At 31.1% G+C, this 27424-nt stretch overlaps 1 protein-coding gene across 1 annotated transcript in view; it reads left to right on the top strand.

Moving 5' to 3' along the window:
* LOC142321658 (uncharacterized) overlaps window positions 1–27424 on the top strand; it is a 40021-nt gene that overhangs the window by 4245 nt on the left and 8352 nt on the right. The window contains exon 2 of the mRNA XM_075359924.1: window positions 18082–18890. Coding sequence (XP_075216039.1) covers window positions 18082–18890 — 809 coding nt within the window. The remainder of the gene's footprint in view (window positions 1–18081; window positions 18891–27424) is intronic.

The following is a 27424-nucleotide window of genomic DNA, read 5'->3' as shown; positions in this document are numbered from 1 at the left end:
ATGTTAAGAGGTTTGTGTTTATCTAGAAGTGGTTGGTGTTTTTGTGACTGATTTTTTTACCTGATTATTGATAAATATTTTCTAAAATATAATTGGAAGTGGTTTTTATGTTTTCATAATACATATTCCTGAAATTCTGTCCAGTTTGTATGGTATTTTTAGGCAGTCTTAGCAATTTTGTTCATAAAATCCAGAGCATAGTATTTTTTCAGTCAGTCTTTTTTGTATGCTTCATAATTTTTTTTTTTTACTTTGTTGAGAGTTCATTGGTTCCAGCTTTTTAAAAGCATTATCATTTAATATATATTTTACTACTTCACTCCTTATTTTCACTAGTAAGCTTATACAGTCATAGAAGTATTTCTAATTCATCAATATGACATAGGATGCTTGCTATTTTTCAGGACAGCAATGCAAATTTTGCCAATGAGTGATGTCTTGCGTCAGATCATTTACAACCAACTATTTGTAGGTGATCTGACAAGAGACATCACACATTCTAATACATAAACAGTTATTTCTTCTACTGGAATTAATATTCACATTAGAAATCAACTTGTGACTTTAATTATTTCATATCATAAGCATAATAATGTAGGTACCTGATTTTGAAAATGTATATTTATCTTAATTCCCACCAAGTCCGATAATCATTAGTAATGCAGGTGAAAGATTTTTTTTTTGTATTGAGTACAATTATCTACCTTTAATAGCTTTGTCATATGTTGGTGTGTTCTGGATATACTCAATTTTCAAAACTCACTGTAAAAAAATATGTATAAAAATATATATATTAATAATAATTTCAGGGGAGAGACTTAATCTAATGTTAGCAATGTATCGGTTTTCATAAACTTCATCTTGGACAATATAATCATGTGTGAAGTACAATCAAACGGACCTTTCACTACTTCCAGTGAAATATTAATTATTAATAATTCTAACAGTAAATGATACATATAATTTTTAATTAAAATAATGTTCACACTATACTTTTTAAATGGATATTCTTTAGTTAAATAACACAGTAACAAATTCAAAAAAATTAGTAAACATAATTTAAAAGTATCATGGAGATTAAAAAAATGTTTGTTTTATTTTCCCAAGTTTTCCGTACATAAGTTGGAAAGTAAGAGTTTTACAGCACTTTCTGACTTTAGTTTTCTAGTTGATTCCAGTAGAAAAGCAACAAGAAACAACTAATTTCTTGTCATTAATTTATTTCATAACATTTCTAACAAGTCATACATAACATGTCTAATTAAAATTACTAGTGTGTTATTCATGTGATGTTCTTAACCAACATTTTGTAGGACTTAATGTTTTAAAAGCATTTCATCAGTATGTGGCATTGCAGTATTAAGAACCTGGATGTAATTGTTCAGCATCTAATCAAACTCATATTATGATTATTATTCTCTGTTGGTGAGCATTAATTCAATAAATCATTAGTCAAATTTAATTAAATTCACCTGATTTAGATCATGAAATAAAGCAAATTAAATGTATAAACACCATGTGAATCAAATATAATCCTCAATAAAGATTCTGAACTGATTTCTTAACCAATTAAAGCATTTATCATTTACACTAAAACTTTTTATGATGAAAAGTAAATATTAATGCCTGAATAATAGCATTCAGCATATCAACAGGACATATACAGATTATTCTGATTGATGATTTATCTCTTCAGGACAAATAATGCAGGAAATAAAAAAAAATTACCTTCATGTTTTATTTTTCATTATTTTGGAAGCAGAAATGGAAAAAAATTATAAGTTAATATTATTGATAACTTAAGAGGTTATATGATAACTTATAAGGTCATTTAGTCCCTTAAATTTTATTGATAATTTGACAGTTAAAGTCTCTTCATTTTATAAGGAAAAATGTGTGTTATGTTTATAAATTACTATGATACTAAAATCTGACATGGACATTGCATGACTTCCTTGTACGCCTATTAAATAAAATGTACATATTTTTTTAAAATGAAAAGTACATAAAATTTTATTTCATTAATAACTTCTGATATTTAAACATTTTTTTTTTTATTGTTATTGAATTATTATTTATTGTGAAAAAAATTTACAAACAAAAGTTAATAATTATTAATAAATCAATATATTTAAATTAAAAAAAAAAAGGTAAAAAAAGAAAGAGATGAAGTCGGATTTGAACAAATGTGCCTTCTCCTTGTAAAATACAAATATTTCATTAATTAAAATTTTATTTGGCTATAACTCTGGAACCAATGAAAGTAAGTACCACTTATGATATATTCATATTGTCGAAAAGCTCTTAATGAGAGCTTATTACTGCAGTTAAGAAAAAGTCCAAAATCCAAATGTTTTGGATTTAGGGCTTTTTTGGACACTTTCAGTCCTGTTAATTGCAATCAAAAGGAGAGGTGCACAACTAGATGTTACAACAGTCCTAAATTCAAAATTTTAACATCCTATGGTTAATCGTTTTTGAGTTATGTGAAATACATGCTTACATATGTATGTATGTACAGATGTCACGCCAAAACTCGACAAAATGGATTCTGGGATGGTCAAAATGGATATTTCCACTGTAATCTGAAAAGCGAAATTTTTCGTGATCACAATAATTCCTTTACTTCGTACAAAGAAGTAATAAAAAGTCATGTAATAAAATAATTAAGGGATACTTCTCACTGAAATGTTGTGTAAAGGTCAAATTATGAAAAAATATTTAAAAAAGTTATTAATTATTTGTTTATAGTAGTTTACTTTTTAATGATTAATTATTTATATAATTTAATACAATAAATGGAAAACACTTAAAACCTGTTCTCTTATAATAAAACATTTTATAAGTTTTTGTTTGTTTTTGTTTGTTTCAAGAATGATAGAACTGATATGAAAAAATCCTGCAGAATTTAAAGCTTACTTCTTCTCAAGTGTTGTAGCTATATAGCAATTATTTTATATTATCAACCATATTGACTCTCCCCTGATTTTAAAGGAGAATATCTGGTTATATGTATAATTAATTAATTCATATATAAATGGATAAAAATAAATTTTATTGTCAGAAAGCTGTTTTTCAAAAATTCAGCAAAATTTTGTTTAAAGAAAAGTTTGTTTCAATATTTCAATTTTTGTTAACAAAATACAAATATTATACAAAAAAAGAGAGTCATGCCTTCTTGAAATCCATTTATCTTCTTCTCCCTAGCTTCCTCAATCAAGAAATATTTAAGTACTGCAATATTAGAATTTTTTTGGTCAAAATGTGTTTTAGTTTGATTTCCAAGAGATTCTGACCCTTTGCAATTCTTTTTGCATCCTCAGTTAGTAAAAAGTAGATAATGGTGATTTTCAACACAATTTTTAAAAAAATGTTTTTTATACTTCAAAAGATCTAAAAAAACAGACAGGAGAAGAAATTCCTCTTGCTACTTAAAATGCTCGGGCTTCCAAGTCACTCTAGTTTTTACAAGAAAAAGAGGATTCAGTCTTTTTCTTCTTCTCCAAATATCGCAAGTTCCCTTTAATTCAAAACTGAAAGCTGGAATACCTAATCCCTTCTTTTTTATTTTGTCATGTTGCTTAGAGCCTATATCATCAATTAATCATATAAAAGTTTTCTGGGAGTTCACAATGTTCATAATATTTGTATTTGAGCATATTAATAATAATGTACATAAATAAAATTAAACCTTTTTGTTTATAGTCTCATCAATATGATCTTTTTCATATAAAAAATTACTGAACAAATAAAAAATCTTGTAGAGTTTAAAAAGAACTTAATGCAAACAAGTCCATTTAGTACAATTTCTATCAGTTAATATTTTTCTTATTGCATAACAGTAATAGGTTTAATAAAATTTACATCATAAGTTAATCATAACCAGGATTAAAATGTACTCTACATTTAATGGGAGGGCTTTTCTTCCTGTAACATTTTTTAAAATGATCCTTATCATACAGTAAAAGCTATATAAATTATATGTTTTATTTATTAGGTCTTCAAGTTTTCCTTGAAACATTATTTCAGTTTCTACGAGTGATGGTAGTGCATGATTACCTAAGTTTAAATAGAGAAACTTAAGTTTTTTTATCAAGTAAAAGAAATTCTAAAAAAAGTTAGAAATATAAAAATAATTACATGGTAGTATATAAATAGATTATTTATAAGAGCCATATAAATAAATAAACAATATTTGAAATGTTATAAAATCAGAACCATTCTCTTTTTAGTTATATTCTGCTTTCAAGAAAATTGAAATCTCATTAATGATAAATAAATTCCTGACAACTTGCCTTCACTAATTTCCTCTAATTAACTAAAAAATTAAATATTGAGTTATTTCAATTGTATTTTGGCAGAAAGAAACACAGGCTTTAGAAGGCAAGTATATAAACGAAGTGTTTTTTCAAGTGGACTGGACTGTGTCATTAGCACCATCTAGGTTCCTTCAATTAACGAATATGTGAGACTAATTCAGTTAATGATAATCTATTATGTTAATATTATGTTAATGATCATCTGGGCCTTCTGGTTAGCGTGAAATTAAAAATGCCAAAATCATTATTTGACAAAATAAAGAATTCTAAAAATTGTACATACAAAATCGTACTTTTTTTTATAAAACTTTCTTCTTTTATATTACATGTTGTATCAAGTCAGAATTTCAAACATAACTGATTGAAACAAACTCATTACCTCCATTTAAGTTGGTGGTAATAAAGGAAATCTACAAACAATTATCTTGTTAAAGACATGGAGATAAAAAAATCACGAATTTAAACAAAATAATTAAATCAGCAAAAAAAAAAGTCCCAAAAGTTTACAGTTTATCTAAAATTTCAAGAAAATAAATTAAAAAGATAACTAAAATAATAATCAAATTTTATGAGAAGTATTAGTAAAACATTAAGAGTAATAAGACACAAAAATTACTCAAAATTGAATTCTCCATTTATTAGTTCCTATTATTCTTTTCCTGTAAAAATTAACAGCCAAGAGAATAAAAACATTTTTTAAACAAGCTGGCGATGATATAGAATTTTCCTAGATTCTGTGTTTTTTTTTGGCTTCAGTCATTTGACTGGTTTGATGCAGCTCTCCAAGATTCCCTATCTAGTGCTAGTCGTTTCATTTCAGTATACCCTCTACATCCTACATCCCTAACAATTTGTTTTACATATTCCAAACGTGGCCTGCCTACACAATTTTTCCCTTCTACCTGTCCTTCCAATATTAAAGCGACTATTCCAGGATGCCTTAGTATGTGGCCTATAAGTCTGTCTCTTCTTTTAACTATATTTTTCCAAATGCTTCTTTCTTCATCTATTTGCCGCAATACCTCTTCATTTGTCACTTTATCCACCCATCTGATTGGTAACATTCTCCTATAGCACCACATTTCAAAAGCTTCTAATCTTTTCTTTTCAGATACTCCGATTGTCCAAGTTTCATTTCCATATAAAGCAACACTCCAAACATGCACTTTCAAAAATCTTTTCCTGACATTTAAATTAATTTTTGATGTAAACAAATTATATTTCTTACTGAAGGCTCGTTTAGCTTGTGCTATTCGGCATTTTATATCGCTCCTGCTTCGTCCATCTTTAGTAATTCTACTTCCCAAATAACAAAATTCTTCTACCTCCATAATCCTTTCCTATTTTCACATTCAGTGGTCCATCTTTGTTATTTCTACTACATTTCATTACTTTTGTTTTGTTCTTGTTTATTTTCATGCGATAGTTCTTGCGTAGGACTTCATCTATGCCGTTCATTGTTTCTTCTAAATCCTTTTTACTCTCGGCTAGAATTACTATATCATCAGCAAATCGTAGCATCTTTATCTTTTCACCTTGTACTGTTACTCCGAATCTAAATTGTTCTTTAACATCATTAACTGCTAGATCCATGTAAAGATTAAAAAGTAACGGAGATAGGGAACATCCTTGTCGGACTCCCTTTCTTATTACAGCTTCTTTCTTATGTTCTTCAATTGTTACTGTTGCTGTTTGGTTCCTGTACATGTTAGCAATTGTTCTTCTATCTCTGTATTTGAACCCTAATTTTTTTAAAATGCTGAACATTTTATTCCAGTCTATTTTATCGAATGCCTTTTCTAGGTCTATAAACGCCAAGTATGTTGGTTTGTTTTTCTTTAATCTTCCTTCTACTATTAATCTGAGGCCTAAAATTGCTTCCCTTGTCCCTATACTTTTCCTGAAACCAAATTGGTCTTCTCCTAACACTTCTTCCACTCTCTTCTCAATTCTTCTGTATAGAATTCTAGTTAAGTTTTTTGATGCATGACTAGTTAAACTATTTGTTCTGTATTCTTCACATTTATATGCCCCTGCTTTCTTTGGTATCATGACTATAACGCTTTTTTTGAAGTCTGACGGAAATTCCCTTTTTCATAAATATTACACACCAGTTTGTATAATCTATCAATCGCTTCCTCACCTGCACTGCGCAGTAATTCTACAGGTATTCCGTCTATTCCAGGAGCCTTTCTGCCATTTAAATCTTTTAATGCTCTCTTAAATTCAGATCTCAGTATTAATTCTCCCATTTCATCCTCCTCAACTTCCTCTTCTTCCTCTATAACACCATTTTCTAATTCATTTCCTCCGTATAACTCTCAATATATTCCACCCATCTACGACTTTACCTTTCGTATTATATATTGGTGTACCATCTTTGTTTAACACATTATTAGATTTTAATTTATGTACCCCAAAATGTTCCTTAACTTTCCTGTATGCTCCGTCTATTTTAGCAATGTTCATTTCTCTTTCCACTTCTGAACACTTTTCTTTAATCCACTCTTCTTTCGCCAGTTTGCACTACCTGTTTATAGCATTTCTTAATTGCCGATAGTTCCTTTTACTTTCATCACTATCATTCTTATATTTTCTACGTTCATCCATCAGCTGCAATATATCGTCTGAAACCAAAGGTTTTCTACCAGTTCTCTTTATTCCGCCTAAGTTTGCTTCTGCTGATTTAAGAATTTCCTTTTTAACATTCTCCCATTCTTCTTCTACATTTTCTACCTTATCTTTTTTACTCAGACCTCTTGCGATGTCCTCCTCAAAAATCTTCTTTACCTCCTCTTCCTCAAGCTTCTCTAAATTCCACTGATTCATCTGACACCTTTTCTTCAGGTTTTTAAACCCCAATCTACATTTCATTATCACCAAATTATGGTCGCTATCAATGTCTGCTCCACGGTAAGTTATGCAGTCAACGAGTTGATTTCTAAATCTTTGCTTAACCATGATATAATCTATCTGATACCTTGCAGTATCGCCTGGCTTTTTCCAAGTGTATATTCTTCTATTATGATTTTTAAATTGGGCGTTGGCAATTACTAAATTATACTTCGTGCAAAACTCTATAAGTCAGTCCCCTCTTTCATTCCTTTTGCCCAGCCCGTATTCACCCACTATATTTCCTTCCTTGCCTTTTCCAATGCTTGCATTCCAATCTCTAACTATTATTAAATTTGCTTCATCAATCTCTTCGTATACACACTCTACCTCATCATCATCATGGGCGCTTGTAGGCATATAGACGTTAACAATCGTTGTCGGTTTAGGTTTTGATTTTATCCTTATTACAATGATTCTATCGCTATGCGTCTTGAAATACTCCACTCTCCTCCCTATCTTCTTGTTCATCACGAAACCTACTCCTGCCTGCCCATTATTTGACGCTGAGTTAATTACTCTAAAATCACCTGACCAAAAGTCGCCTTCCTCTTCCCACCGAACCTCACTAATTCCTACTATATCCACATTTATCTTTCCCATTTCCCTCTTTAAATTTTCTAGCCTACCAACTTTTTTTAAGCTTGTAACATTCCACGCTCCGACTTGTAGAATGTTATTTTTTAATTTTCTGGTGACCCCTTCCTTAGTAGTCCCTACCCGGAGATCCAAACGGGGGACTAGTTTACCTAGAATCTTTGTAGAGCTTAAAATTATATTCTTCTTCCAGTGATTAAAATAATAATAATAATATATTACTATGCTAACATTTTACTAAAATTATGATGGGACTATATAGACTAACTTTATTATCTTATTATATAAAATACTAAGATTTTTGTTAAAACGTTCTTATCCTTAAAGTTTTATTATGACTTTAACAATTTTTGTGTTGAAAACTTTTTCTTGAACATATGGTTCAGAAAATAAGTTCTTTTCAGAATTATACTTATCAATTTCATTATTCATATGAAATAATATTACATTCTTCTTCATCTTCAATTACATTTTATCTGAATATAAGAAATAGTTCCTTTCATACTATCTCATTAAAAATACTTTAATGTTAATTTTTTATGCCAAGGCTCTTTTGCAGAAGTGTTTTAGTTATATTTAAATCTTTTTCCTTTCTGTTTACTTGTATTTAAACTCTTTTCTTTTAGCTACATTTTCACCATAGATAACTTTATGTTCCATTGCTAAGATTCTGATGTTTTGTTAATCTAGAAATTCAAATTTCCAAGCACCAGAGGAAGACATGGAGTTTTACTTTCCAATTCAGAAAAAATCTTTACAATATATTATTATTATTTCTGATTATTCTCCTTTAGGAGAGCATGTTAACTTAAGCCAATCATGTCTTTACTTCCTTCTTCTTTTTTCTTTTCTTCCCTAAACCTTTTTATCTGTTCACTATGTTTCTTCTTCGTCTCCTCCATCCATCTTCTTCTTATCATTTATCTTTTTCGCTCTTATTCAGTTTTCTTATTTCTAATTTCATCCCTAAACTTCCTTCTGTCCATTATTTCTTCTTCTGAGATGTTCAGTTGTTCCAGGTCATCTTGTGTTTTTTTCATCCAAATGGACTTTAACTTACTTGCCTTGACAATGTTGAAAACTTTCTTAGTGAGTCTATCTTCACCCAGCCTGAATAAGTGTCTGTAGAATTGTAAATGCCTTTTCCTAAACTTGTTGGTGAAGGAATCTGTGTTTTCATGTAGTTCCTTTGTTGGGCGATATATCCAGGCTCTGTCTCTGAGGCCTGCACCGTGGATTTTCCTGATGATTTTCTATTCTTGCTTCTCAAAATTATGAATTTTGGTCATTCCTCTGATTACTGTGGTTTCTGCTGCATACAAGGCCTCTGGCAAGACAACTGTGTTGTAATGACATAGTTTTGCATTGTTAGACACCGCCCTTTTGTTATAATGATTAATGTTATGATTACATGTAAGCCTATATACCTTTTGCAGTTTGAGTATTCTTTCTGTTTGGATATTTTATTCATTCCCATGGGTTGGATGGTTTCTCCCAAGTAATTGAAGTGGGATGCTTATGAGATTTTGTCATACTGTGTTTGCAGTAGGAATTTTCCAGTTTATTTGGTGTTCATATACTGTGTCTAAGAAATTTGGATTTTGGTTTTACAGGCTATTTCGTGCAGTTTCTCCAATGCGAAAATGACTTCACCTTTGCTGTTTGTTAATAGTTTATCTACAAAGGCCAAGCATTTCATGGTAATTCTATTTCCTTTCTGTTTTCGGATGTGGGTGTCTTCGACTTGCTTCTCCTATTCTCTGATTACCTTCTCCAAGATGATACTGAGCAAAAGTGGTGATAAACCATCCCCTTGTTGGACTCCTGTGTGAACTTCGAATGGGTTTGAGATTTCTCCCACGAATCTGACCTTTGAGGAGGTTCCTGATAATGTTTCCTGGATGATGGCTCTGGTCTTTCTATTGACTCCAAATTCTTGTATGGTATTAAACACGGTTCGTCTGTCAACAGAGTCATAGGCTTTTTAAAGTCGATAAATGTGACTGTGGTGTTCCCAGATAGTCTGATGTGTAGTATGGTCTTGAGGTTCCAGATTTGTTTGACATAGGACCTTCCTTTTCTGAATCCTGCCTGATATTCGTCAATCTGCAGGTTCGGTTGGGTTTCGAATTAGTTCAGTAAGACTCTAGAGAGGATCTTTTTTTCCTTATCTTTACAAATTGTTGGCACTTTCTTGTTGGTTTATGACTGTTGAAATTATTCCAGGCTCTAATCCTATCCTTGACAGCTTAATCACACGTGATGTTTCACCACCTGAGTTTTCTCTTTCTCAAAGGTTGGCCTAATTTTATGGTTTCTTTCAGTTTTTTCTGCAAGTTCAGGCTAATTCATGGTATCCACCCTATGGAGTTCATCAGTGATCTTCTCCTTGTTGAGGTTTAAGGTAATCGGGGACAGTACGGAAAGTCTGAGGTATTCTTGTCTGTTTGCTATTGGGCTGAAATTTTACCTTGATTGGAGTAGGTGGTGGTCAGACTCAAAGAATCCTTTCCTTGTTTTTACATTGAGCACTTCTTTGACATTTTTCCTGGAGATGGCAATGTGGTCAATTTGGAATTCTTCAAGCGTTTCTTTGGGGGATTTTCACGTCTTTAGTTTATGTGTGGGTTTCAGGAATTGCGATGACATAACTTTGAGATTGAAGTTACAATAGAAGCTTATGAGGCATTCCCCATTTCTATTAGTCCTGTTGTGGGCATTGTATGGTTCTGTGATTTTTCTGTATTTCTTCTCTTTTCCTAATTGCCCATTAAAGTCATCTAGTAGAAGCTTGACATGATGTTTGGGAATATTGTTTGTGGTTTCTTCCAAAAGTTCCCTTTACTATATTTTTCAAAATATGTGACTGATTTATAAACAACTGCATAATATAAATTATTTGTGCTACGAAAAATCAAAAAAAAATCATAAAACCATAGGAAACCAAAAGTGAAATTAAAAGGAAAACATTGTTGAAACATAAGAAAGATGATGCACGTCCCTTTACCTGGCATGATTATCATCCTACAAATCTTTCTACATTTTGCATTTTAATGAAGGATATTGGCAACAGCCTGTTGTATTTTTTCATGCAATGGACGTTATTGCTAGTATGAGTATAATACAGTTACATATAGATTAGAATATAAAAAAAAGTTTAGGCAACGGTATAAAAGAAGGTAAAGTGGAAGCTGCATAAAGGTTTTAAAGAGATTACTAATCACTTTAAACTAGAATCCAGATGTTAGTCTAATAAAAATTTGAAATAGTTTGTCTATTTCATCCACAACATTTCTCTGATCACTGTTAATTTAATGAATTAGTTTTTAATTTTTTTGTGGTGAGCAGCCTAATATAATATACAGTACATAACCCATACAAGAATGTGACAAATCAGTTTGCAGTACCTACCAAGGAAGAATATTGGACCATCACCAAAGCAATTATTCTTTAGTGCCTTAAGAAACTCATGAAAACTAGGTGTGTTCCAATTGCAAATAACAAAGAAAAAATTCTTTGCAGTAACTATCTCACAGAGATAGTTTACAAAGAATTTTTTCTTTGATTTACATATTTTGATTTATTTGAGGGTTATTTTCTGCCCTTCCTAGCATTGTCACTGCAACATTCATAGTTGATGTGTGGTGTGTTTCAGAGTATCTCCATTCTCAAGACTACTTTTAGCACACTTGAGTGCTAAAGTACTATTGACTGCAGTATTAGTTTCAGTTGGCCGATTGCAGCAATATGAGCTTAAGTTTTCATTAAAGCAAATTTAGAATTAACTTTAAAAAAAGAAGAAAAGTACACAAAACTTCTAAAATATGCATACAGATTGCTGAAACTGTGGTTACAATCTAATTAATATTTATATTAAATATATATTAAACTGTTATGAAAAATAAAATGACAAAAAAAGGATAAAAAGAGAATTAAGAAAATAGCATGATTTCAGTCAAAAGAATTTGAATAGATTGAAACTAATTTGAATTTGAATTACTTTAGCACTCTTGAATGCTAAAAGTAACTTTGAGAATGGGGATACTGCAGAACGTGTCAAATAGGAATGTTAGAGCGGTAATGTTAGAAAGGGCAGAAAGTAACACTCAAATCAATTATGATAATCCTGGCAGAAATATAGAATATAAAATGTCACCCTGATAATTCCTATGAGTATAGAAAATAGAATCTTCTTTAAACACACTGCATGTTATGGAATACTATTAATTCCTTCATTGTTTATAATAAAACCATACAAAAGTATCATTAGTGTATGTAAAAACAACACATATAGATAAAAACAATAAAAACTACTTTAGGAAAATATTAGGTATTTGATCCTTAGCTTGTATATGTTGGTCCAAAGCACAATAATGGATGCTCAGTTAGAATGCACTGAAACAGAGAATACAGCTTACTAAATGCAGCAGTGAATCAGGTTATTTAGCAGTACCAGTAAGTCTATCATTGATGAGTGAGGAAAATGAAAGTATCACTACTTCCTTGCACCCCATATTTTACCGTTCACGCACAATAGAGTTGTGAAGTAGTGCACATCTTTTGCTGTTAAAAGTAATAAAAAAACAATGACAATTATGTGACTATGCAGTAAGTGTTTCAGAATCACTTTAATATTTCTTGTAATGATTTTATGCCTTCTGTCCATGCTATAAAAATATAATTTAAAGACTTCAAGGGAATAAACTCCATAATTAAAAGAAGACCTGGAAGCATTAAAAGTGTGATATTCCAGAAAATGTTCAGAAAGTATTTTGAAACAGCATTTCAACAAACTTCTTCAATCAGCACCTGTATCACTGGGCATTTCTGATCTCAATGCAAGGAATACTTTTGTTTGATTCTAAGACAGCATAGTAAAGCTGCTTGCTTCTAGGTGAATTTCTATTAATTTCTTCCATGTTCACAAAATTGTAATGGGATACTACAATCTTTTTTTCAATACAGTCTCATTTCACTATAAAATCTTTAAAGTGTGAGTCTTTTAATTCCAAAGTTATTAATTATATATATGAAATCTACAGTAGGGTCTACCTGAATGTTCAGTAGGTAACTTCCATAAACCACAAAATTCTAGAAGTGAACAAGGTTATTCCTTCAAAAATCTTGTAAGTTAGCTGTTCTTGGTTGGTTATTTAATTGTCACGAATTGTTGGTTATTTAAATAAATTGTCATGACTGTTTTCTATTTAAAAACTTTACATTATTATTATTATTTTTTTATAAATTACACCACAAAGATAGAATAGTTAGGCTGTCTCAAAAAATATACTTTCTGCAAGGATATACTGGACCATCACTAATCTGTACTTACTGAAGCCTGGTAGTTGGTTGCAATTACTGAACTAACTAATTTTTTATAATTGTACAGTATATATAAGACTATATATATCGCACAATTATATGTCGGAATTATATATCGCACAATATACTATTACATACAAAAAGTGATTCAAAATTGCACGGCAATCTCTCGGGAGATGATTATTTTAGCCAAAAATAAGAAAAACTTTCATATAAACATAAGTCAAAAATCAGTTCGTTAGCGATTTTCGGCTCGTGAAATATCTAGCCCTGCTTTCTGCTTCCGCTGTGAAATTAAACCGTACCAAGATTCTTGGGGGTGCAAATCGAGGGATTGATTTAGTTCTTTCTTATGGGTTTTGATCTATGAAATTGAATAAATGCAGTCTCAGACCTCTATCTCACTTAGGTTTTAAGAAAAACGGGGTAAAACAAGAATAACGTTTGACGGAAAATACACTGTTTAGGTTTGGAATTAAATAACTTTAATAATTTTCCAATAAACAAATAAAAATTTCTAGTTGACTTGGTAGAAAATTTATTTCTAAATTAATTTATGTAAATAACGTTTATTAAAATTAAACAAAAATTTGAGAAGTTTAATAAAAAACAAAACACAGAAACTGGATCGAAAAAGTGATACGTTTTAAATAAAACAATTTACATACAAATACTAAAAGTTATAAAAATAAATCTGAAAGATGTCCTTCTAAAACACATTATAAATTTATACTTTTTCATAGGTTGGCAATAACAGCACATCAACAATCAAGCGTCTAGCATTTGAGTATTCATCTGAGCGGTGTTTTTGCTGATATTGTTCGGTCAGTCATTCACAATGGGTAATACCACAAACTTGTTTTCATTTGGAGAATTGACGGATTGTTGTTAATTTATGATGAAGTAAATGATAGCTGCTGAGCGTGAATACTGGAAAAATTATCCAAATCGAAGAGTACCGGATCGTAAAATATTTGACGCTTTCGAGAGACGTGTTCCAGAAATAGGTATGCTTAAACCAGAATAATTAGATGCTTGTCGTGAACGTTTTGTGAGAATCCCAACGCTGAAGAAGCAATTTTGAATACGGTACTATTATCTCCCACTTCAAGCACCAGAAGGTTGTCATATCGCTTTCATGTTTCGCAATCAGTGTGTGGCGAACGTACGGGAACAAATATTATACACAATCCGTACAACACGTATACAAGAGTTATTACCATTTGATTCTGATACACAGATGAAATTCTGTCGATGGATAATTAGAAAATGTGAACATCATCCTGATTGTTTAAGTATTATTTTAATTACTGATTTATTCTATTTTACAAGAAATGGTAAATTATCGAAACACTCACACTTGGGCAGAAGGAAATCCCCATGAGACTGCTACAAGTCATTTCCAATGCACTTTTTCGTTTAATGTGTGGTGTGATCTTCTTGGTGATAATCTCATAGGCCCTTTTTTCTTACCGCCAAGGCTCAATGGCTCAGTGAAGATTGGTACTAGAATTTTTTGCAAACAAATCTGATGGAACTCTTGGAAGATATTCCATTTGCAGATAAAAGTACAGATGTGATTTTTCAATCATTGCGTACCCACCGGCCTCCGTGACGCGAGTGGTAGCATCTCGGCCTTTCATTCGGAGGTCCCGAGTTCGAATCCCGGTTAGGCATGGCATTAATGATGGCGTACCTGCTCATTGCTGTCGTGATGTGATGAATAATTTAAGTAACACATTTAGTAACCAATGGATTTGTTGAAACTGACCAATAAAATGACCACCTCGATTTTCCTATCCTACACCAACGGACATTTTCCTTTGGGAGTTGGATGAAGTCCGTTAGTCTATTCCGCGCGTATTGGTACACAAGAAGAATTGAGACATGGTATAATAGAAGCTGAAGCTACTATTAGGAATAATAATGGTATTATTAGACGTGCCCGGCTAGCATGGATTCGCCGAGCTGAAATATGCATTGAACAGAACGGCGGCCACAATGAGCAACTGTTTTGAAGAAATGTTTGTAGATTTATCAAGTAATCATTTTGATATTTAATAATTTACAAAAGGGGAAAAAAGATTATGTGATGCTTATTTTTTTAAATTTACTTTTGATTCATTTTTTCTTTTACTGATAAGTTTACTGTTTGTTTTCATTTACATTCAAACATTGATGAGAATTTTTCTGTCACCCAACTCAAGAGGACTTATAGTGGTATGAGAAAGGACGAGGCCATGACATTATTGATACGAGAGTGACAAGAATACTGGGAAACTCGGAAAAAGGACGATTGACAGAACCTCATTCCATATATAGAGCCCTGGATTAGAAGGAGACATGGTGAAATTGGGTTCTTTTTGAGGCAGCTGCTCTCGGGAGATGGCAGATTTAATGCCTACCCACACAGATTTAAGAGAAAAGACTCCCCCTTGTATATGTACTGCAAAATGTACAGATACTTGTGAACACACCTTTTACAGTTACATACGCTGGATACAGACAAAGGAGAGGCTGGGACTAGGAGGACTCACTCCAGAAAATACTATCAATTTATGCTGACGGGAAACGAAGATAGGGCTACGGTTGAACAGCTTGCCGCCAACATCATAAAACAAAACGTGGTAGAACTTCGAAAATGGGGTGTGGATTAATGCAGATGTACCACCCAGAATGAAAGACCTATGTTTGAGCATAAATGCCTAGAATAAAACCTCCAAGGCTGAGGAGAAGAAATCGACGTGCGAAAGGGGGACGGACAGCCTTTTGCGGAGATGTCGCTCGTCCGCATTTACGTGGATGGAAGACGGTGATGATGCACGGGGACTCTTAATCCCCTGAGCTTGAAGGCACTTCCCGGGACTGTGTTACGCTTAATTGCGGATCTGGCCACGGGAAGGGAGTTAGTGAGATTGGAGGTTTAGTCGGTAAGGCGCAGACACACATACGCACTTGACATCTTGCGGAACCTGTTAGCTAGGGCGACACTTCGTCCGTAACCAGGGTTCCTCCGACTCACGAAAAAACCTAAAAAATTGTATTTTCCCACAAAATCTTTTTGTGTTTTACCCCGTTTATAAAACCTAAGAGAAAGGTCTGGGACCACTTTTATTCAATTTCTTAGATAAAAAGCCATAAAGAAAAACCAAATTTACCCCTCGATTTGTATCCCAAAAAATTTAATAAGATATAATTTAACAGAAGGAGCATAAATCCAGGGCTAAATGTTTCACGAGCCGAAACTCGCTAACGAACCGTGTTTTGACTTATGTTTAAATGAAATATTTTTTTAATTTTTGGCTACAGAATCATCTCTCGAGAGATTTATGTGCAATTTGGAATCAGTATGTATATTCTGTACTCTCTGTTTCTATATATAAATTATATATAATGTTTACTCTTATATACAGAATGTTCCTGGACGTATTCGCCGAACTTAAGATACTGATTCAGAACACTAAAATGAGCAAAAAACTTCATATCGACATAAGTCCTATTTTGCTTTGTTTTCCTTCTGGACGCCATTTTGTGATTTTGAACAAAAAACTATTTCTCAGAAACAGGTTAAATTAAGTACTACTTTAATTAAATTTGGCAAATCTAAGGCTAGTGTCTTATTCTACAAAATAAAAAATTTTGAAAAAGTTTTGGTTAACTGTCTGCAACAACTTGATTGTTTGTCAACGGATTTTTACAGATGAGATGTCATTTTGTTTAACATAAAATGCTTAATAAATCTTGTAATAATAGAAATTTGAACAAACAAATAATTATAAAGATATTGAAGATTAAAAAATTAAGATCGTCGCCATTTTTAAATTTTTGAAGGTGACTTCTCAAACTTTTTATTTTATGTAATAAGACATTAGCCTTAGACCTGCCAAATTTAATTAAAGTAGGTTTTCCTATTCCTGAGAAATAATATTTTTGTTCAAAATCACAAAATGGCGTCTAGAAGAAAAACAAAGCAAAATAGGACTTATGTTGAACTTTTTTGCTCATTTTAGTGACCTGAATCAGTATCTGAAGGTCAGCGAATATGTCCTGGAACACTCTGTATATATAATAGATATATTTTATATATAAATATAGATATATGTAAGTCCAGAATTGGAATGAAGATAATCTTTAACCTTATATTTCAAAATATGTTTTCACAGCATCTAGCATCAACAGGTATTTTCCATTACCAAAAGATCAAAACATATAGATTAAAATAGTGCCGGTATATAAACTACTAAGAATAATTTTTCCCTTTGTTAAAGCTATTTAAAACATATACACATAATCAAAACACAAGTTCTCTGTTAAATATTATTATATTCAAGCAGTTAGCAACAAGTTAGCCAACTACTCCAGCTGATTTATTATGTTCATTTGTGATGTAGCGGTAAAATTAAATTTTTTTGTTTTGATTATGTATAAAATATAATCTTTTTTGTGATTTTTCCAATAGTATTGTTTGTTATTAATTTCTAGTACCTCAAGATTAATGTAAAAATTTGAATTTTAATATTTATTTTTTATCAAGAGATCAGCAAAGAGATACAGTATTTTATTGTATGGTTATTAGGTTTATAATCAGTTTAAATTATTCCTATTTTAAATGCTGGTAACATTTTCTATATTTATATGAGAATATATATATTAAATTTACTTCAATTATCTAACTTAATTAATATAAATAGCCTATACTCAGAAAGTACTACTAATTTTATTATCTCAACTATGACAAAGGGAAAATTTATGCTTAATGTTGTCTGGAAGTTTATGTTTATTTTAATATGCAAACTTTGGTTATATTTTAGTTAGTGCAGAGGCTAATTACAATTTTTGGCAAAATAAAATTTAATTATGCAAGTACAATTTTTTTAATTTTTCTGCTTTTATGAATAATTGTGATTCATATGACATCTGTAATCCCATTAATAAAGTTTTTTCTTCACAGATGTTGATACTTCAAAGAAAAATGGAGGAAATGAAGATGGTATTTTAAAAACAAGTGAGGAAATAATATCAAATTATGAAGATAATACAGAATTAATACTCCAGAGGATTAATGAGAAAAGTGGTGGTAGTTCAGCTCATGATATAGTTGACAGAAGTGCTGAACCAGATGAAGAACATATGCAAGCTGATGAAGTTAACCTGAAATCAAATAATGATTTAAAAAATGATGAAAAAAGTTCAACTGCTAGTGCAGATGAGTCAACAGTCACAAAAACAACAGTTATATCTACCTATTTAGATCATAATACCCCTGAATCAGAATCATCGGACATTGTAGAAGAAGGAATTCCAACTACTACTCAGGCAACAATTTCTGTTGATAATTCAAAGAACGATACTAATACACAAAATACACCATTTCCTTCAACAACAGAATATCATTTTTTTGCTAATTCTACGGATGAAGAATCTACAACTGAAACTAGATCTTTAGATGATTTGGAAAATGCTGAATCAGAAACAACCACAGAACTTTCTGAAACAAATAATGAAGAAAATAGTGAAACAAATAAACAAAAAATTTCTGTGAATGTTAACAAATTAAGCGATCAAATCAGGATTGTTCTTCAGAAATATAAAGATTCAGGAGATGTGATAATTCCTAATGTTCAGATACCAGATCCTATGAGTATTCCTGATATGGATAAACGTACATCAATGGTCAACATGAATTTTAAAGACCAAATAGTTTACGGCTTATCCAATTTTACTGTACAACATATCAACACTGACTTAGAGAAAATGCAGGTAATATCAATGCTTATAATATAATGTGTGCCATGTTTCATTGTTATGCTATCTTTTATTGGTGTAATTTGACATTTATTGATAATTTAGCTTGATGAACACTTAAATGCATTTTTTAAATTTTATTTGTTTTCTTGATTTAAAACAGCAAATGAAATATCAGTCTGCAGTGTACTTTTTTTTAATTTATGAACACAGGAGTTATTCATGGAGTATTTTAGATTCTTTGAATGACAAAGGGATAAAATTTATTACAGTGAAGTTGGGTATGAACAAACATTTTTATTTCATCTGGAGGTCCTGGGTTCGAATCCTGATCAGCCATGGCATTTTCACATGCTACAAAAATTGTCATTCATCTCATCCTCTGAAGTAATACCTAACAGTGGTCCCAGAGGTTAAAAGAAAAAAAAACAATTTTATTTATAAAATTTAAAACTCACTATGCACTGTAATATTGTTGTAATTGACAAATCATTATTACAAATTTTAACAGATAGGTTGTGATAAGTGAAGTTTTGTTAATTCCTACTATAAAATAATGAATGATTATAAAAATTTCCTTTACATCATAAAATAGGGGGGTAGTTAAGTAGTGATTAACTAACTCACTGCCTATCAAACACTGTATCAAATAAAAAATAAGAAAAATGCCTTCTTTAATACAATTCTTGACCAGGGTATTGCAAGACTAACAAATATGTGTTTATATAAAATACAATTTATTATTCTAAGAACATGGATTTAAGAAAAATAAATAATAATCATGACAATAATAATATTAATAATAATACTAATAAAAATAATAATAAATTACTTAGAAAATAGTATTTAAAATAAGTCAGGATGTATTTAAAGGTAGTTAAATCATAAAAAAAAAACCATAATACAGTCCTATTGACTAAAGACTAATAAAAAATATAACATATAATATTGTATTAATAACAAGATAAGATTGACACTAGTCAATCTTTGACAAGTCTAAGGTTCATACAATTTCATTCACTGCAAATATCTTTCCTGTTACCAATAAACTACCCTAACAATTTATGAATGAATTTAATACTGTCACTTTCACAATTGATTACCAGTAACTCATTGAACAACTTCTTGCATTCCCCCACTGTCTACACTAGAATGCTTGTGATGTACACTTAACATGCAGACTGGTAATGCCATTTATCAATTGTGTTGAACACACCTGCAGCATTCGCTTTCACTCACTTCTTACTGATTGTCCCACTGGTCCGAGTAGTGTTTTTATACCTTGTTGAAGCATGAAAATTCTCATCATCTCTTATATTTTCCCATGAATTCTTATTATGGTCCGATAATCCTTCTTGTCAAACAACTGCTGTCGGAGATGTGCCATTGACAGCATTACAAAGAACATTGTTAAACAGATCTGTTAGCCAGAAAAAAGGATCCCTTTTAATACCCTTCCGGATTCCTTTGATAAATATTTTCTCATACTTTCTTCTTAATTGTAAGCAATTCATTACCCAGGTCTGTTACACTGATTTAGTTACAATACTTCAATATAGTGTCAAAATAATGTTACTGATATGGTACTGCTTGATAACTTGTTCTACTATTGGTAATGTGTAAAAAAAAATGAAATAATTTTATGTAAATTTTAAAGAAGCTGCTAATGAGCTGATGACCTAAAAAACAAAGATCTTTTTCCACACTGAACATGAAATTTACAAAAGCAGTTTATTTAATGAAAACCCACAACATAAATTGAATTTAGTATTTAATTACATGTTTAAGGGATTTCCTAAACTTTATAAGATGGGACCATTAATAATTAATATATTATTAGAAAATTTTCTGAAGAAAGTGCTGAAGATGAGTTAAAAGCGTTCTTTAAAAAAATAATTAACATCTATTTGAATGTGAGTCATTTAGAGTTTTTAATCATTTTAATAGTGTTTCCTACATTTCAAATTGCGTTCAATGAACTAAAATAAATTAAAAATTTTGAATGATTCTGGGGAAAAGATTTCACTCTGTGTCCCAAATGGATGAACACAGATCACTTCTACATGCAATCTATTCCAATTTATTATTGTTTAACCAGAAATTTATATTTGACTATCTGATATTAAGCATTTCTTAATACCAAGTCAACTATTGTATCTGATCTTTTGATAAATATTACAACCCAGAAAGTGTTTGTTAACACTATTCCAAGCCAAACCCATAACTTAAAAGATGGGGAAATATGAAGGAGGAGGAGGAGGATGACTAACACCTTGTTAAAAAATCTTGGTCCTCCAGATAGTAAAACCTTGAACCTTGGCCCCTGTCTAGGTCCTAACCAGTCTGCTTGGTAAGGCAGAAGACAAAGAAATTCCAAACAGCAGAGAGGGTGGAAGAGCATAGGGAAGTAAACCCAAAGGAATTACAGGGTGGACAAGGCATTGTAAGCTGCAGCAAAAGCAGCTTTTCTAGGAGAAGGGAACTCTAATAAAAAATCCCTTGGCCCTCAGGTTGGAAGTTGGGCGTAGTGTTTGCTACTCCACCTTGTCACCTTGCAAAACGCAAATTGCAGTGAATACAATAATACAATGAACCTAAGATCAGGATTGGAAACACAGAAATCAAAACTGGAAATGTTACTTATAAGAGATGTTGGAAACAGAAATTTATTTTGAATGCTGCAAGCTAGAATGTGCAGGCAATGTTGAAAGTGGTAAGATGGCTGAGGTTGGTGGTAGAATCAGACAACATGGAATTGATCTGTGTTGGTACAAGAGGTCAAGTGGAAGGGTGCGAGAAGAATAGACAAAAAAGATTACAACTTTCTGTATAGCGGATTGAAGGAGTAATCTGGCATATATCAAACAGATTTTATGGTCAGTGTCAAGCTGAAGAAGAGATTTGAGTCAATATTCAAGGTAATGTGTAAAATTGAACTAAGGGGGTCACTTCAGAAACACTACAATGAGATCTGTTCATGCTCCCACTGAAGAACTCTGAAAGAGGTAAGAATGACTTCTACGATCAGCTGGCCATTGAATACCATAAAGCACCTAAGTATGATATAGTACTCTATTAGGGTACTTCAATGAAAAATAGGAAAGGAGCCTTTCCTGAGTAGAGTTGCAGGAAAATTTACACTGCATTAGGAGACTAGTGCGATTGGCAGAATGTCAGCAGAACTTGCAGCAGAGCAGTTCTGCTTCTGATTGCTAACACACTCTTTGACCAGAAGCGAATCAATTTAGACAAATTTAAGTTACTGGGTTCTAATGCAGTGAACCAAATTGACTATTTGCTGGTGTCGTAAAGATATTCAAACTCAGTTAAAAATGTTAGAGTGACCAGAAGGCCCAAGTGTGAAAATGATCACACTTGCTCAGAATCAGGATCTTGGAAGAATTAGTAATGGTGACAAGTGATCATGAGCAAAAAAAGACTAAAATGGAACAATAAAAAATTTTAAAATGATCATTTAAGTAACCAGTATCAGAGTACCTTGGAGGAGAGATAGGAGGATCCCAGTGAGAGAACGGAGGATGATGTGGAAGGTGTGTGGATATGCTCAAAACAAAACATGACTGATGTGGCAAGAGATACAATAGAAGTATATGACCGAAGAAAAATGGAATGGAATGGTTTGATGAGAAACGTGGAAAGCAGTAAGCAGGAAAAATGAGGACAGATTGGTGGTACTACAAAGGGCAACAAGAATGAATACTGTTAGATATTAAGAAAAACGAAGGGAAGCAAATAAGATAATAAGGAGGAGGAAATGAGAATATATGAGGAGGAAATTGGAGAACACAGAAAACCCTAACAAAGCACATGAAACTAAATAGTTTTCTAATGTTTAAAGTAATTAAATCTACCTTCTACCCAAAACTCAGTTTATTAAAAGACAAAGGTGACAACTTCATGCAATATAATATGAAGCAAGTTAGAGAACGATGAGCGAGTTCTTTAAGGAACTCTTCTGGGGAAGGGGTTAGAAGTGGAAGGCTGGAATCCAGATCAACAATTTGAGGAAGTAGATATAGATATGCCCACTATTTTGGTGGTTGAAAATGCCATAAAAAAATCAAAAGAATGGCAAGGCACCAGAAAAAGACCTAACCATAGTGGAAATGTGGTGGAAGAGGTCTTGCACAGTTATATCATAGACTCATAAAGATGACATGGGATAGGGGAGAAATGCTTGGGGATTGGTGTGCCCCAAGAAAGGAAATAGGCAGGAATGCACCAATTACAGATATTCTGTATACAGGATACAGGATACTTCATACAGTATATTAAATATTTTTAAGCATATTAATAGACAGAATAAACATATATGCTGAAGAAATCATTGGAAAATACTAATGTGGCTTTAGACAGCATAGAGGCTTCTCAGATCAGATCTCTGCCTGCATCAGGACTATGGAAAAGTACTTTGAACACAAAATAAGTATCCACATAGTATCCACATATTCATAGATTTTCAAGGTATTCGATAGAGTTAAGAAATAGGCAGTTTTGAAGGCAATGGTTGGGAATGGAATTTCCCATTAACTCTTATGGCTGGCACAAATGACGCTCACTAACAACACTGGAACAGTTTTGGTTGAAGATAGGACAAGCAGAACATACAAAGTCACACATGGAGTAAGAGAGGGCTACTCACTTCTGGCACTACTTTTTAACTTAGCACTCTATAAACAATGAAAAGACTGGATATGATAAGCAAAGTTGCATACAGTACTATCCAAGTACACACGTATGCAGATGATATAGTACTGTTTGCCAGATGCATGCGAGCCTTGGTGGAAGTTTTTGGGGCATTGGTGGCAGAGGTTGAATGCTGCAGATCTAAAATTAATGAAAGCAAATTGAAGTATATGAAAATGAGTGTGAGTGAAACAAGAATACAAAGTAAGCTAATAAGCAGAAACATTTTTAAAAATCTTAAAAATCCCATATATCTTGGAACCAAACTTACCTACATCTCTAAAAAAATTAAAATGAAAATTGTGCTGGCCAACAAAGCATATTTGCTAATAGAAAACTGTTGAAGTTAAAAATGATTTTTAGAATTACAAAGATCAAAATAATATACATAACATTGATTAGACCTGTTGTGACATATGGCTCAGAGGCTTATAAAAAAAAAGGCAGTTAAAAAAAAGTTCAAAATCCAGATGTTTCTGGATTTTTATCTTTTTTGAACACTTTTGTTTCAATCGATTCTAATCAAAAGGGGAGGTGCACAACTAGATGTTACAACAATCCTAAATCCAAAATTTCAACATCCTATGGCTAATTGTTTTTGAGTTATGTGAGATACATACATACGTACATATAGACGTCATGCCGAAACTAATCAAAATGGATTTAGGGATTTTAGGGATCAAACTGGTTATTTCTATTGAAATCTGAAAACTGGAATTTTCCGCGATCACAATACTTCCTTTACTTCATACAAGGAAGAAAAAAACATCGCCTTGGATCCATTGAGAGTATCCTACCACAGAGAACTCAGCAGCAAGTAGTGAGTGCAACCATTGAAAGTGTAAGAAGAAGGCAAAGTCCAAGGTTATGATAGATACAGGAAGTGAGAAATGATTTAATTATAATGTGAGTAAGGGATTGCAGAGCAGTTTTATAAAGGAGAGAAGACTGGAGGTAAATTGTGGAGAAGGCCAAAGTCCACCCAAGTCTGTAGCCTTGGTTAAGTAAGAAAGGAGAGTGTTTATTAAATTGCAGGCAGAAACTGCACTAAAGAAGAAAATGGACCAGATAAAAAGACTATCTGGTCTGCATTGGAGACACCCAGTAATGTACCCATGTATTGAACATATTCAAGTTCTACAAAGTGAATCAACTTTTGCAGTTTACCTCAGGAACTAGATTACACAAAAAGATATCACTTATACATACAAATTTCATTCACATTACATAAAACTGTAAAGTTAATGCAGTTGAATAACATGAAATATACAAATTCATTAAAATTACACTTAACTAAAATAAATATTAACTGGATAAATACAGATTAAATATACCATTTGATTAATTATGTAAGGGATTTCCTAACTACTTTGAGGTGAGATAATTAACAATGGTCACTGCAATATCGCTGTTGGAGTGTTTTCAAAAAGTATCTTAATAAAGATGTTCTGGAAGCATATTTTTAAATATTTATTAAGTGAGGAAGTTTTTAAATTTTTCCTGAAAATCTTAAATTTACATTTTATCATGCTAATCAAGCATGATAAAATAATTTAATGATAAATAATTTCATACATAGAGAAATAAAATACAAAAAAATTATTACTTATATACGCTTTTTACTATTTCTGGTATGTTTTTTGCTTACATTATATTTCTCCTTGTGTTGTAGTCATCTTATTAATTTCATAACTTCCCAGTTTTAAGCTGTTTTTATTGTTCTTGGTCTTGAAAAAATGATAAACAACACTGTATATTCTCTAAATAACATAGAACTATGAAGAAGATTGCAGTTTATAGAACCTATTTCAGCATAGATCTAAGGCAAAAAAATAGTAAATCCATTTCTGTTCAACTTCACAAATAAAATTCATATGCTATGTATAATTATGCAATTTTTATATTTTATTTGTAAAAATGTTCATTAATGTATTGGTAATTTTGCTTTTCTGTATTAACAGTGCAATTTATATTTATGTTATTTGCTATTGCTCTAAATTATGTAAATCAAACTTACTCAGAAGATTCCTACAGAACATTTCAATTATGTATATGCAGTAAGATTGGTATTGGCTGACAAAAGATGCCGAGCAGATAAACTTGGGTAGGGAACTTCTACCTAACTATAGTCATTTGAAACCAGTTATCAAAAATTGTACTATACACAAATAAAACATAAGTATTGAATGTTTTTTTTTTATATAAAAAATTAGTCAAAAAGATTTATTGGAAACAAAAAATATATATTGTATAAATGAATTTTTAATTATAAAAATTAGAGTAGTCTTAATTCAACTTATTTACATTTTTTCTTTTTTATGTGCCTTTTTTTTATTTTGTTAAGGAAGTTTCTTTGGTAGTCTCGTAATAAATATTTTAAAATAATTAGATGGGAATAATATTTTTAAAATAAAAATTTCATTATTTTTAGAGAAATTCGAAGATACCTTTTTTCTTCATAATCATTGCTTTGCAGTATCTTCACATAAAACTTCAATAAAATTAGTAGGAAAACTTGAGGTAGAAAATAATAAATGTTCCTGCACTCCAAAGAAGTGTCTTAGAAGCTCTTGTTTGGTTATAGTCTCATTATGTCATCTTTTATAGGATAAAACATAGTTACATAAAAATAAAACTAACTAACTATAAAATAAAAAATAACTAACTTAAAAAACACATAAAAATTGTAAAATAAATACTTCAGTTCTGCCTTAAATTTTGATTTTGATTTTCGACCTCAGTGGCAATTAAGAATCAATAACTTGTTGCTAGTTGGTTGTTTTTAGTTCGTTTCTGGATTAATGAAATTGGGCTCTTTGTAAGATTTAAAAAAAAATATTATTTTTACTTTTCAGTGTGACTTTGAAATTCAGTTAATTTTTTTAAAAATTGTTTTATCCTTCTTTTAGAAAGAAAGATAAGCTAACAATCTCAGGCAATTCATTGTCACTTTGAATATATATAAAAAAATAAACCAAACAAAAAAGTCATTTATCATTAAAAGAAACATAAATATTCACTTCTCTGTAATCAGAAATTATAATTACAGTAATGTGCAGTAAATTTATATGTTTGCTTCCATTATCAAATCATTTTGATAGATTAGCTGATCAGTTGAAAGATCTTTTGATTAATTTATTTATATTACATTAAAGATACCTTTTACAAAATAATATTACATTTTTAATGTGCTGTTAAATATTAGTTAAACAAATATGAATATTTCTGCATCTCCATTTAATGTGTATTTAAAAATTGTAATCTAATGGTTTTTGGTAAATATCTCAAAATTACAGTTTTAATTTGTTTTGATTTTATTTATTTTTTATCTTCAGATATTTACATCATTATTTTATTATTTGTATTTCCATGAATGTTACTAATTGTAATCACTTCACTTTTTTATTTATTAACTATTTGTTTTGTGATGCTGCTCTAATCACGGTTCCATAGTTTTCCTTGCTAGTTTGAAGTAAGTGCCAGAGCAGTTCCTATTGTTGCCTATAAAGTAGTAGGTAAGCTAGAGTAGCTACCTTACTGCTTCTGGTATGATCTACACACACAAAATCTGGATATTGAATTTTTCTAGCTTTTGCATAGAGCTTAAAATGTACATATTTACTCACTAATAAAATTGGAAAAATATTATTATCCTTTATTTATTTTCTTATTTCTTTATTTAATAATTTTCATAACTGCAGGAATGACTCAAGACCTCATAGAGTAATTTTTAAATCGGTAACAAAATTCAATCATTGGATAGTATATTGTGTATTAAGGTATCATAGAATAGATTAATCAAAATTTAGATTATTTGTAATAAATAAATTAAAATAGCTATT

Source organism: Lycorma delicatula, chromosome 3, assembly GCF_047948215.1.
Source record: "Lycorma delicatula isolate Av1 chromosome 3, ASM4794821v1, whole genome shotgun sequence".
Taxonomy (NCBI): Eukaryota; Metazoa; Arthropoda; class Insecta; order Hemiptera; family Fulgoridae; genus Lycorma; species Lycorma delicatula.
This window is presented reverse-complemented; position numbering and strand designations above follow the sequence as displayed.